The 12013-nt window shown below is 41.6% G+C and overlaps 2 protein-coding genes across 3 annotated transcripts in view; both read left to right on the top strand.

Moving 5' to 3' along the window:
* Positions 1–3839, top strand: part of NUP205 (nucleoporin 205) — a 52824-nt gene extending 48985 nt beyond the window's left edge. The window contains exons 40-43 of the mRNA XM_075152092.1: positions 303–426; positions 1334–1462; positions 2181–2254; positions 3484–3839. Coding sequence (XP_075008193.1) covers positions 303–426; positions 1334–1462; positions 2181–2254; positions 3484–3636 — 480 coding nt within the window. The 3' untranslated portion in view covers positions 3637–3839. The remainder of the gene's footprint in view (positions 1–302; positions 427–1333; positions 1463–2180; positions 2255–3483) is intronic.
* Positions 3840–5336: 1497 nt separating this feature from the next.
* Positions 5337–11969, top strand: ARL1 (ARF like GTPase 1). 2 transcript variants are annotated; one of them, XM_075152116.1, is made up of 6 exons: positions 5337–5666; positions 7730–7867; positions 9285–9366; positions 10366–10477; positions 11191–11369; positions 11587–11969. In XM_075152116.1, the coding sequence occupies exons 1-6, from the start codon at positions 5663–5665 to the stop codon at positions 11615–11617; spliced, it is 546 nt and encodes a 181-aa protein (XP_075008217.1). In that variant the 5' UTR covers positions 5337–5662; the 3' UTR covers positions 11618–11969. The 2 variants fall into 2 exon arrangements, with proteins under 2 accessions (XP_075008217.1, XP_075008226.1); XM_075152125.1 differs by lacking the exon at positions 5337–5666 and adding an exon at positions 6186–6258.
* The last annotated feature ends 44 nt before the right edge of the window (positions 11970–12013 follow it).

Raw genomic sequence — 12013 nt, 5'->3', positions numbered from 1 at the left:
TTGTGCGTATTCCCTTCTGATGTTGATGAAGGGGCCCATAGAATGAGTGACCTAAAACTTCAGGGGAAATATTGGGCTTAACTTTGTAAAAGTTGTGATTTTCATTATAGTTGCTTGGGGATACATATAATTTCTCTGTTTTTTGGTCAGCAAGGTTATGCAAATTCAAAATAGAGAGCACAGTTTTGAAGAAATAGTAGCTGATAAGGAAGTTCTTCATCGATAAGTAGTTTTATTTGCTTATTTCTTCTGATGCTCCGTGATTTGCTACAATCTTCTTGTTTTTCCTCTTCTTAACACAGCTGTGTCAGTCAGTTATGCCAGCTGGGGTTGACAAAATCTCCACTTCCCAAAAATACGTTTTGGCAAGGCGACGCCTGGTGAAGCTAATAAACAACCGAGCCAAGCTGCTTTCTCTCTGTTCTTGTATCCTTTTAAAATCGAAGTGACCCTCAAGGTGATTTCAATCACCCCCTCCAGAAAAGCAGAGAAATAGGAACAAGTTCTTTTTACCTAGATTTCTGATCAGTTCGAACAACACTTTTGCAAAAAGGAAATTTGAAATACTGAAAATTAAATTAGTAAGAGGGTATTTTTCTGCTAGTGTCAGAACGTAAGTATTTTCAAGTTGGTAATTCCCATCATGGAGACCCTGCTAGGACTTTCTGCAACATTATAATGGAGGAGTTATTACAGCCCAGCTCTTCAATTCAGTATCCAGGCCCACTAAACATTCACATGAGCGGTGGAAGAAATATTTTGAAAAATAATTTTGAGGTGCCTATCAGAGCAACTGGAGTTTCCAGTCTTATAGGTAACCTTGCATAAACCTAATCTCACAAACACCAGTAGTTCTATGGAAATAACTAGTCACACACAAAATAATTGTCTGCAGCGGATCACAATTTTCCTCTGAAACCTCCTTTGGGAAAGATGTGCTCTTGCAGACTTACCTGTTGTAACTTAAGATGTTACTGCCATCCCCAGCTTTATAACCTCAGCTTTAATTCACTGTCTCTGCAGCTGAGCTGTCATTACAAATCACATGAGCACTCATACTCTGCTCTGGTGCAGAGTGTTGGTTTAAAGCCTCTTCAGGGCGAGCAGCAGTCGTTGCGGTGACCTAGCCAGCACTGCGCTGGAGCAGGTAAGGAGACTGCAAGCGACCTGTTACCAGGCCATAGCAGTGGGGGTGAGAAGCTTCTGCTGGAGGAGGTGACAGATGGTTGAGCCAACATCTTCAGCTGCTTCAAAGTGTGTAAATACGCTCATAGAGTAAATGTACAATCTAAAGGCAACAAAATTAGACTCCTTCACTTCGATGTGTCTACAGATATTATAGAAACATGTCTCTTCGTTCTTTGGCGTCACCTGGAACACTATCTACTGCATTGCACACCCACTGACTCCCAAGACCCGCTGCTGTCCTCCAGGATGTCATTTAAGAAAGGAAGGCTGCAAGGTAAAACTTCTCAAACATCAAAGTGCCTTTGAGTAACTTCTGATGGTTAACTTTAAAAATGATTTGCTACTACTAATATTTTGCCATTTATATTTAATAAAAGAGATTTTGTTTGGATTTGGCGTACCTTTGGATTTTCCACTGGAGAATTGGCAATACAAATATTGTTGAGTCATAGACTTTTGGGTTTTGTCTATTACACATAACCTCCAAAGGAAAGTAAAATTAACTATTTTTTTTATTTCTGTTGTTCAAACCAAGTGAAGTTCAAATAATATAATCAGATCAGTGACTGAAAACAATTTATAGGAAAATACTTCAATATAATAATCTAAGATGAAATTAAGAACTAAAATTAATATCAGTGGTTTTAAAAGTAGAATTGTAGGCATCATCGATTCGCCAGAAGATTTTAAGTTTGCTGCATTTTGTTTTTTAAAAAAAATTAAAGTTAGAAATTGGAAGGAAGTCAGAAAGGGAGAAGTGATCTGGGGAGGAGCTTTTTGCTTAAAGTGCCATGTTGTGTGATCAAAATTATTTATGGCTCTTAATGTATTTTCTCTAAATCATTTAAGTAAAAAAATTAGTGTCATTTCTAATGCACAAGTTTACTGACAAATTTGGAACACTGTGTTTTAAACTCATTTTATAACTTGATGTGGAGAAGATAGTGTGGAGCGGCCAATGTAATTTTAACATCTCATTTTTCTATCACTAGATTCCTTTGGTTCAGAGCCTAACTTGGATTTCGGTAGCGGACTGAATCGAGTGAGCCAGCATGATATAGAACAGGTGAGGTGTGACAGTCTACTGAAAAGTATAGAGTGCGCTTGATTACCATACAGCTATTGAGAGCAGCCTGACTGTAGTTTTCCTACCTCTGAACAAGCTGTGGTAACATCAACAGGATATAACTTAATTTAGGATTAATGAAATGTTGCAAAATGTTTTTGAAAGTATTATGAAGCAGGTAAGCAGTTGTGCTGCTGCACACGTATTTTCAAGTCTTAATATAATAAATGAAAAATGAGCTAGACTTAGAAAAAAAATTAATCATTCTTTTTCTCTTGTAAACCAGTCAAACGGTATGTATTTTTTAATAATAGCTTTCTGAAAACATCAGTCGTCCTTGGAAGACTTGCAATATGAGGACAGGATTCCCAATTTTCTGTGATTCTATAGCTGTTTACTACAAGTCAGCTGCAGCTAGGCTGTAGAGAAATGAGATTGAAAAGGGTAACAGAAACAGAGGAGACTAAAATGTGAATGCTAGCAAAGAAGTGATTTCTGCTTACATAGCAATTTAATAGTTTGTGTAAATTTGATGCAGAGGTGGCAGAAAAAAAGATCATTTTTATTAATAAATCCCATTGACATTTCTACTGCTGTTTGTGCAGAAAAACGCTGTGCTCAAAAACCTGTGCAGTCTCAAATACCTTTATAAGATCTAGAATTATAAGAACAGTTGTATGTGTCTTTTGTGATGAGGCATCTGTCTTCTATTTCATTTGTTCAAATGTAAAATATACAGTACGATCTTGCTAAAATACTTAGAATGTAATTAATTTTTTCAGGAATTGTTTACATATTAATGAAAAAATGTTGTCTATGCACATAGACTCTAACTCCTAAACAGTCCTTAAAGGACTAGGAAAATTTTAATTGGAAGAAGTGTTTGTATGACTGTAACTGAAGAAGCTGAATTATGCAAGACTGTAATTCCTAAGACAGGAATTTAATTCCTAAAACTTGGAGAGGTTGTAAGGTGGTAATATTTGGATAATCTGTAAGTGCTCAGAGTCACCCAAAAACCTCCGTAGAAAGACTATCCATTATATAATTTGGAGAGAAAAACATAAGGGAAGAACGTATATTATAGGAGTCAAAAAAAACATACTTTTGAAAGTGCTTTAGAGAACAAATCATAGTGAAAGGGTTGACAGGTAGTTGATGGTAAATAAGCTGACAGTGCAGAAGGAGAAGATTTTGTATTGATGACTCAACAAATCTCTGTTTCTCAGCTTCAGATTGAAGCCACGAACAGCTTCGGTGAATCTCTGCAGAAGAAGCTTCTGGACATCGAGGGGTTATATTCTAAGGTTCGGTCACGATACACCTTTATTCAAGCTCTTGTTAGACGCATCCGTGGTCTCTTAAGGATATCAAGGACTTAAAAGACTGATATACGTTGCTTGCCCTTTGAAGCGATGTACTAGGGCAGGCCTTCTGGATCGTCAAATTTTATAGATCATACATTTTCTAAATAATGTCAAAAATATTTTGTTACTTTTTTTTCTTATCCCTATGCATCTGTTTTGTGTATTCTTTCCTACTGCTCCCAACTTGACAGGAAAAATAAAGGATTGTTCTTAACTGAGTAATGATTAATGTAAAATTTCAAGCAAGAAAGAATTCTAATGGAGGACATAAAGGAAACAAAAGTTCTGCAACTGTGAGGGTATTACATGTATGGATGCTTTCAGAGAAAACTAAGATGTCCGTGTCTGTTTATGCTGTTCTTGCTTCACACACGGGTTTAATGAAAACATGGGGTTCAAGTTTCAGCACTTGCAGACTGTGATCACTCCGGTGTGGATTCCAAACAGAAGGTGATCATTTTGCACTGTGAACTGCTTGTTCTACTCTCTCTTGTCCTGCCTTTTTTCAGCTGACAGAAGTACAAACTGCTTCTCTTTGGACAAGTCTGGATAAGAAAAATAAAAAAAAAATGGGGAAGGTCACAGAGGGTGACTGCCCTAGGTTTGGTTCTTACGGCTTCGGGAAGTAAAGTTTTCTGTGCTGTTCTTGCTGGAACAGGAGTATAAAGACCGAGTAAAATGCATGAGGAAGAAGCCAACGTGCTTGAGTGGTAGATTGGTTCTGTAGTTACAGATTGTTCTCATAAGAGATATTCATATCTCCTTGTCTCTTATGCAAAAAAAAACAACTAACCAAACAAAAAACCCCAAAACCAAACAAAAAACTCACAAATTGACATGAGATCTGTTGGATTTCTCTCTTATTACAGTCTGATCTTAAAGCCCAGTTCTCCATGTGTGCCTTGTAAATTGTCTCCCCTGAGTTTTCATTAGTTAGTATTTCACATTTTTTACGATTTTATACTTACTAATCTGCACAAACTAATTACATGAATGACATAATCTTTTATGCAGGGATGATGATAGCCCTGCTCTCAGATGATGGTTATTAGCTATTCCATAGGAGCAGCTAGATATTAATGATTCTCAACAGCGTTGTTCTTGTTTCTCCACCATCTCAGTGAAAAACAGGAAATAATGTAGAGAGTTTCTCATCAAATACAAGAATGTAACTTTGGAATTCTGCCGGCTCAGAGGAATTCACCACATTTTAGTAAGTATCATTATGGTGACCAGCTGACCGTTGTGTGGAATTTCAGTAACATTTTTACCGAGACTTTACCCCGTGGTGGTCTGTATCCTTCACCTAGCTCATGGTGTGCGGTAACCGGAGTCGCTCTCCGCTCTCGGTGGAAAGTGCAACGCCGGCGCCTCTTCGGCTGCTGCTTTGGCCGTGTACCGGCTGCTGATGCTGCGCTGGCCAGCTGCGGTGGCCAGCCCCGGGCTAGTGACGGCGTGTGCGCTGAAGGCGTGTCACGCGGGAGCTGTGCCGGGGCTCCCACGGGCGGCACCCGCGTTTCACCGCTTCCTCAGCGTGGCGCCCGTGGGAACCGCCGCCCCCCGCGTCCCCACGCCAGCTAACGCGCGGGGGTACAAACCCTCCGCAGCTGCCGGCGGCGCCGGGGCCGGCAGGAAGCACCAGGCACCGCCCCCGCCCGTGGCACGCGCGGAGCCGAGCCCCGCCCCTCCTTTCAGCCCCGTGTTTCCGCCGCCGCAGATTCGTCACGTTTTCGCTCCGGGTCGCTTTTTTATTTTTTAAATCTTTCCTCCCTTTCTCCTGCCCGTCCGGGTGTATCCGCACAGCGAGGGCAAGGCAGGCCCCGCGCTCAGCCCTTCCCTTCCTGGCCGACGGCGGGCGGGCGCCGTCCCGGCTCCGTGTGGAAACGGCGGGGCCGCGCACGCAGCGGGGGAGGGAGCGCCTCGTTTACTCGCCGCGGCGTTCGACGTGGAGCCTGCGAGCGGCGGCGCCTCGGCGGCGGCAGGGCCAGCGAAGCGGACCGGAGCAGGGCGGGGTGGCCGCGGCGCGGCGTAGCGGCTCGACATGGGTGAGGAGCGGTCGGCGGCCCCGGCGGCCGCAGTGCCTGGCACCGGCCCCTGCGGCGGGACGGGAGGAGGCGGCCGGGACTGGCGCAAGGCGGTGGGCCCCGGCGCGCGGGCGCGGCGGCCGGTGGAGACGGGGGGGGGGGGGAGAGGGGCTACGGGGCCGCTGAGGGGGGCCGCGGGGCGGGCGGGAGCGGCGCCGCCGGGGCAGCCGAGCGGATCGGTGTTGGACGGGGCAGGATGAGGGGAGGGGATCACCTCCTGACTGCCCGCTCTGCCCGGCGGCGGCGGCGGGAAGCTGAGCGCCGGGCACGGGCCGGCGGCGGGAGCGGTTGCTGCGCACCTTGCCTTCAGCCTGAGCTCCCATACGGACCGGGCCCGGCCGGACCGGTCCCTGTCGGCGGTCGGGTTCCTGGCGCTAGGGTGGCCTCCTGGGGTGCTGCTGCTGAGGCGCTTCCGGGCAGCGTTTTCAGGGGCTCGTTGTTACCTGTGGGAGGGCGAATCGTCGGAGCAGCAGCACAGCAGGAGTATGCGTTTGGTCGAAGATCGCAATGCTTTTGTACTCCTGAGACTTGCCTAAATTAAACTCTGATTCGGGTACGTCATGGGTTGCTAATAAGGAATTAATTACGAAAAGAGGTGTTGTAGAATAGTAAAAAAAGTAGAGGGAGCAGTAAGAGGCCCTGAATCTAGGGGTTAAGTGATTAACATAAATCTGTCCTATTAGAGATGGTATTTGAGCAGTGTTTTAGTGAGGGAAGAGCATATTAGAATATAAAAAGAGGGAATGAGAGGTGTCTGGCAGTAAGCAAAGTTACTGACTGAGAGGAAAGAGTTCTCATCTCTTAGGCCTCCATGGATCACTTAGTAGCCTTCTACTTGAAATATTTCTACTGAAATACCTTTTGCAGCTCAGTTCTGTTAAGGTTATTTGCCTGTCTCACAGTAAACAGTGCCTTGAGCAGCACTATGCAGACTGGCAACAGATGGTCCCTTATACCTTCTCTTTGTTTTCCAGATCTGTAGTATGCATGGCTTCTGTGATGGGATGGGCTTAGAAGAAGTAAAGCAACCTGTTATCAGTTTGAATTCCTTCTTATGCATAAGCACGCAGCTCATTGCTCCCTCCTTTCCCTGGAACGGCATCACAGATGCCTAGAAAGGCAAACACAGGGAATAATTTTTATCAAAACCTCTTTCAATAAGATTTTGGTTGCAAATCTTCTCTAATTTGTCTCTTCTCTGATATATTTATCAAATGTGAGTCTAGCTTGTTTGGTGTTTCATTACCTTTTACAGGGTCTAGGTAGATTTATTATTTAGCATTAGAGATATTTGTTATAAAAATCATTGGAAAAAATGTCATTATTACTGGCCTAGAACATTAGTATTCTTTCTACACTTAAACATCTAATAGGTACAAATCAGATATTAGTCTGGCCACAAGTACTCTTACATGCATTTAAAGAATAAATGAGATGTTGGGGCAAGCCAGTTTTGGAAAAAATAAAAAAAAAGGGGGGGGGCCATTTAAAATCGGCTCCTAGACTTCTCTGTAGCGTTAATGTACTTAATTTAGTGCAGCTTCATAGTTCCTAATGGATTGTGATTTAACATGTACCTACTGATTTATACTTCATTTTAAGAAAAAAGAAGTGGATGGTCCTGTGGGAGACCATAAACATCAGAAAGAATTGTTTCAGGCTTCAGCATATTCCAGTATAGTCTCTTGCATTGAAAAAGTAAAGTCCAATACAAACAAAAAAGAAGTGGGCTCAGATTTTGGCAAATAAGAGAAAAGGCAAAAAAATCTTAACCACCAAGTGGTTGCTGTTGCAACGTGATTTTGCTGGATTGAGCTACCATAAAATAGCAGCACAAACCCAGGAAAATATAATGTGGTTCACCTCACAGGTATCAGGGCAACAACTTGAACTTGTTGAACTATTTTTACTGGAGAAAAGAAACTATTGTTGCTCCGTAAGAAATGAGGTCGATCTGTCTGCCTTTCCATATTCTCCATATTGCTAGCTGACATTGAAACATCTTTCTGTTCTGGTTTTTGTAGGGGGCTTTTTCTCCACCATCTTTTCCAGTTTGTTTGGAACTCGAGAGATGAGGATTCTCATCCTGGGACTGGACGGAGCAGGAAAAACAACCATTCTCTACAGGTTGCAAGTTGGAGAAGTTGTTACCACCATTCCGAGTAAGTGATCAGTAGTCCCTTAGTGAAAATAGCTGATTTGCCTGTAGCTCTAACACGTAAGCTTTGTCAGCTGAACTCGCTACACACTTCCTTCATAAACAAAAGGACCTTACGTCGTGGGAGCCTTGCACTGTTGTATTTAAAAACTTTCTTGCATAACAGTATTAGAGTGTGCTATACAAGTGCTACAAAAAGGAATATTTTATGCTGCCCTGCTGAATGCAAAAAGTATTTGACCTTAAGATTGTTACCATGATTTGGCAGGCTTTTCTTGGTAGTTAAACGTTCAGTAAATAGTAACTGTTGACTATATAAGTCTTTTGTCTTCAAATACAGCTATAGTGTGCATTCTAGAGATCATTATTATTGTACAAAAAAAATTCTACATAGGATGGGGTCAGTGAATCGTACCTACCTAATTTCTTTTTTTTTGACAAGGGTCTTCAGTTTGTTGTATAAACATTTCTGTTTAACACAGAGAAGAAGAAACCAGATGGTTTAACTTTACATTACGTAGAAAGTGTAACAAAACTTAATGTGAGATCTCATGGAAGGAGATGATGCTTATTTAAAAAAATCCAATGGATTTCACCAATTGTCTTAGCATTTGTGCAGCCATACCTGCCTATTACAAACACCCAGATGTGTGTGCCGAAGTGGTCTGGCTAGGATCATTCTGTGTAACGTGAAGGACAAGGGATGCTTGGCTTTTGAGTCCCTGTCATGTCTTTCGGGATCCTCTTGAATGGCCACGATAAACTGACTTTGGTCAGGTCTTTTTTACGTTTTAGAAGGCAGCAGTTTACTATGCCATAATCCTTTTGCCCTGAGGTTTTGCTTATTTCAGCCTCCATAAATATCAGGCAGTCTGCATCCATCGTTCACTTCCCTGTGTTGTATTTTTCTCTGGGCTGGCAGGAAAAGGAATGATATATGTGATATGCTGTAACCTTATTGCCATCTTCCAGATACCACAGGGTCAAGTCTTCTGCTGAGAAGTTGGTTCTGCTGTGGTCTTATGAGAGTGCAGATCTGGTGATGACACGGAGGACACGTTCCTTAGTGTTTTATTGCTGTCAGTTGTGTGCTTGGTTATCAAAACAGGCCATTCCTTTAACCCTTGCTCTGTTTCTTTTGGTGATTTCAGGCACACTTCTGTTCATTTTTAACCACCTTAGCATTTGTTACAGATTTCTACAATATGTTTACAATGTGTTTTTATTGTTCAAGGAAAAAAATTACCGCATTAGTTTCAGCCCTAAACGTTTGTTGGGGTAACTTCGCAAAGGGCATGAACTTCATTGTGTAGCTACTGAGGATTTTCAGGCCTGAAAATTTTAAACTAAGAAGTGCTGTAATGTTCTTCAGAAAAATAAAGAAAAATCACCAACAGTGAAATTGTTTAACTTTGTTTCAGCCATTGGCTTCAATGTTGAGACAGTGACATACAAGAATCTGAAATTTCAAGTTTGGGACTTAGGAGGACAGACAAGCATAAGGTAATAGATCTCTTAAAATCAAAAGATACAATTACATTTCTCTAAAAAATGCTAAGTTCTTGGAATTCTCATAGCTGGCACTTCTGAAAATTGGTTGTTTTAAAACCAGCCCATCATCAGGAGAGCACTTTCATCTGACAGAATTCAGTTAGTAAAACCTGTTTTGGACTACAGCTTGGAAAGAAACAAGTGAATGTTTTCACTTGTATACAGTTTTGCTTTGAAAAATGAGATTACTTGTGTAGTAGGCAATTGTGTAGCATTCTGAGAAAGAGGGAAGTGAGTGATGTAAACCCCAAAAGATATTTAAATATTCTTAACGATGCAGAGCTAGGAAGTTAAATTTAGGTATAGACAATGATAATTTCTTTTAGCAAGCTTTAGAAGTTTTGTAATGAGTCATTATATGCATAATTGTAGTGATCTCTTCAGCACCCCTGTATGATCTTTCTGTGATTCCTTTTTGAACACTAGGTAGTAAGGTGCTGCGTAGTTAGTTAATAAGTAAGGTGCAGATTCCTTCCCTTTTTAGTTTCAGTAAGATAATTCTGAGAAAGGTGGTTTGTTTTGATCCTTGTTAATTACTTGCCTGTATGAATTAGTCATTTAAGATTTCTCTGTTTCTTTCTTTGGTGATCATAATGATTATCTACGGCAGAAGCTTGTGTATTTAAACTTTCTTTGCTTCCCTGTCCCCCAGTTACGGACCTGATGTCCTACAGGATGATTCCCAAATAAATCTGTCCCCAGCACTTCTGTCCTTTCCCTGTTTTCAAGCTGCTTGTTTTTTTTTTTTTTTTTTCCCTTTTTGCTATGGAGAGTGTTTGTACTGTCTGTTTCTTTTTGTAGCCTCTTGAAGATATCTTCTTCTTGCTTCCGGGGGCCTTTCACCCCAGAGAGAGTTTTTACTTCCTCTGGGTAATCTGGTTTTCATTATCTGGCTAAAAACCACACCTAAAATTGCAAATCATATGACTGGAACTTATCTTTCTTCTACAGGCCGTATTGGCGGTGTTACTATTCAAATACAGACGCAGTCATTTATGTAGTGGACAGCTGTGATCGAGACAGAATTGGCACTTCAAAATCAGAGCTTGTTGCTATGTTAGAGGTAAGAAAACAAGGATGACAATCGTATCAGTAGAACAGAAATTGAGAAGTTAAAACCTTTTTTTGGAGCAAATGTGAAATTTGATTCAGTGAATCAAGTGAAGCTCAACTTCTCTTGTGAAACTTCAGCCCTCAGAATAGGCCCGTGCAACACTTCCGACTGAAAAGCACTAAATACGCTGCAGGTGTTGTTGTGCAGCGTTGTCTGGGCAGGAAGTTAGTTACGTGTAGCCTTTTCGTCATACGAAAATTTATCCGCCTGCAAGGACAGCTGCTCACTGCTTCGGTGGTGGCAGAATCAGGCCCTGAAGAATTAACAGTGATTAGTATCCTACTGTGTTTTGAAGCTGAAGAACATATGTGCAACAAGGTATATGAGTAAGAAGATGAGTTGTTAAAAACTTCGTATTTCCCCCCTCCTACTCCCCCCAAAATTCCTGCAAGATCTTTGATATGCCTTGTTAAATCCAACTACCAGCTTGTTTCATAATGTAACAGGCATAACCGGCCATGTTTTGAAATTGCTTCTATGTGGTGTCACAGTGGAACTGAAAGTAAATACCATTCTTTCACTGAAGAATTTTCTAAAGAACAAACTGAAATCATTATGAGAGCTGCCGAAGTTTATTTTCATTCTATAGGTTTTTCTCTGCTTAAATAAATTCTGTAAAAGTGTCTGCAACAACTTGCATGATTCCCCTCTTTTTTTTTTAGGAAGAAGAGTTGAAGAAAGCCATTTTGGTGGTGTTTGCAAATAAGCAGGACATGGAACAGGCCATGACTCCCACAGAAATGGCAAACGCACTTGGCTTACCGGCTTTGAAGGACCGAAAATGGCAGATATTCAAAACCTCTGCAACTAAAGGCACGGGGCTTGATGAAGCAATGGAATGGTGAGTAACAGTCTAATTATGCTAGCTTCATTAGAAAAAGATCTTGTACTGGTTTTGGTTTGTGTTTTTTTTTTTTTTTTGAAGACTGGATCTGTGGAAAGTCTGTCTGACATAAAAGACCAGAGTTCCACATTAGAAGAAAAAGTAGCTTTGGCCTGAAAGTATTTCAACATGAATGAAATGACTTTTCAGTACACTGACTTAACCTTTTCCCTAGGTTGGTGGAGGCCTTGAAGAGCAGGCAGTGATGCACAGCTGACCACTGCACAGATGTTTCAGCGCTATCCAACATCCCTCTTTCTGCAGTCAAGTATTTTCAGGCCGCAAGTACTTGTGAATAGGACAGATTTGAGTTTGACTCCTGTAATGTGGATGCCTTTCTTGAATTGTAAAACTGAACCAAGTGAATGTCTGTGTACATTACGATATTCCATTTCTTTCTTTCTGTTTAAAGGATGTACTTATGTTAATTTGTGTGAAAGTCTATTGGCTGAGAAAGTTTTTTTTGTTGTTGTTCCCCCCCGCTCCCTTTGGTGGTCTTAAGTTTGAGTGGCTACTATGTTTGTGTAATTAAAACACTAATAAAATCTGGAACTGTCAGCTGTACTGATAGGCGTGTTGCTTGCTAGAGGCTGCTTGCTTAC

The sequence above is a fragment of the Calonectris borealis genome, chromosome 1 (assembly GCF_964195595.1).
Source record: "Calonectris borealis chromosome 1, bCalBor7.hap1.2, whole genome shotgun sequence".
Classification (NCBI taxonomy): Eukaryota; Metazoa; Chordata; class Aves; order Procellariiformes; family Procellariidae; genus Calonectris; species Calonectris borealis.
This window is presented reverse-complemented; position numbering and strand designations above follow the sequence as displayed.

Coding starts and splice junctions, on each gene's coding strand:
- ARL1 (XM_075152116.1), top strand. Junction 7,868..9,284: donor AGTTGTTACCACCATTCCGA/GTAAGTGATCAG, acceptor ACTTTGTTTCAG/CCATTGGCTTCAATGTTGAG. Junction 11,370..11,586: donor CTTGATGAAGCAATGGAATG/GTGAGTAACAGT, acceptor CCTTTTCCCTAG/GTTGGTGGAGGCCTTGAAGA.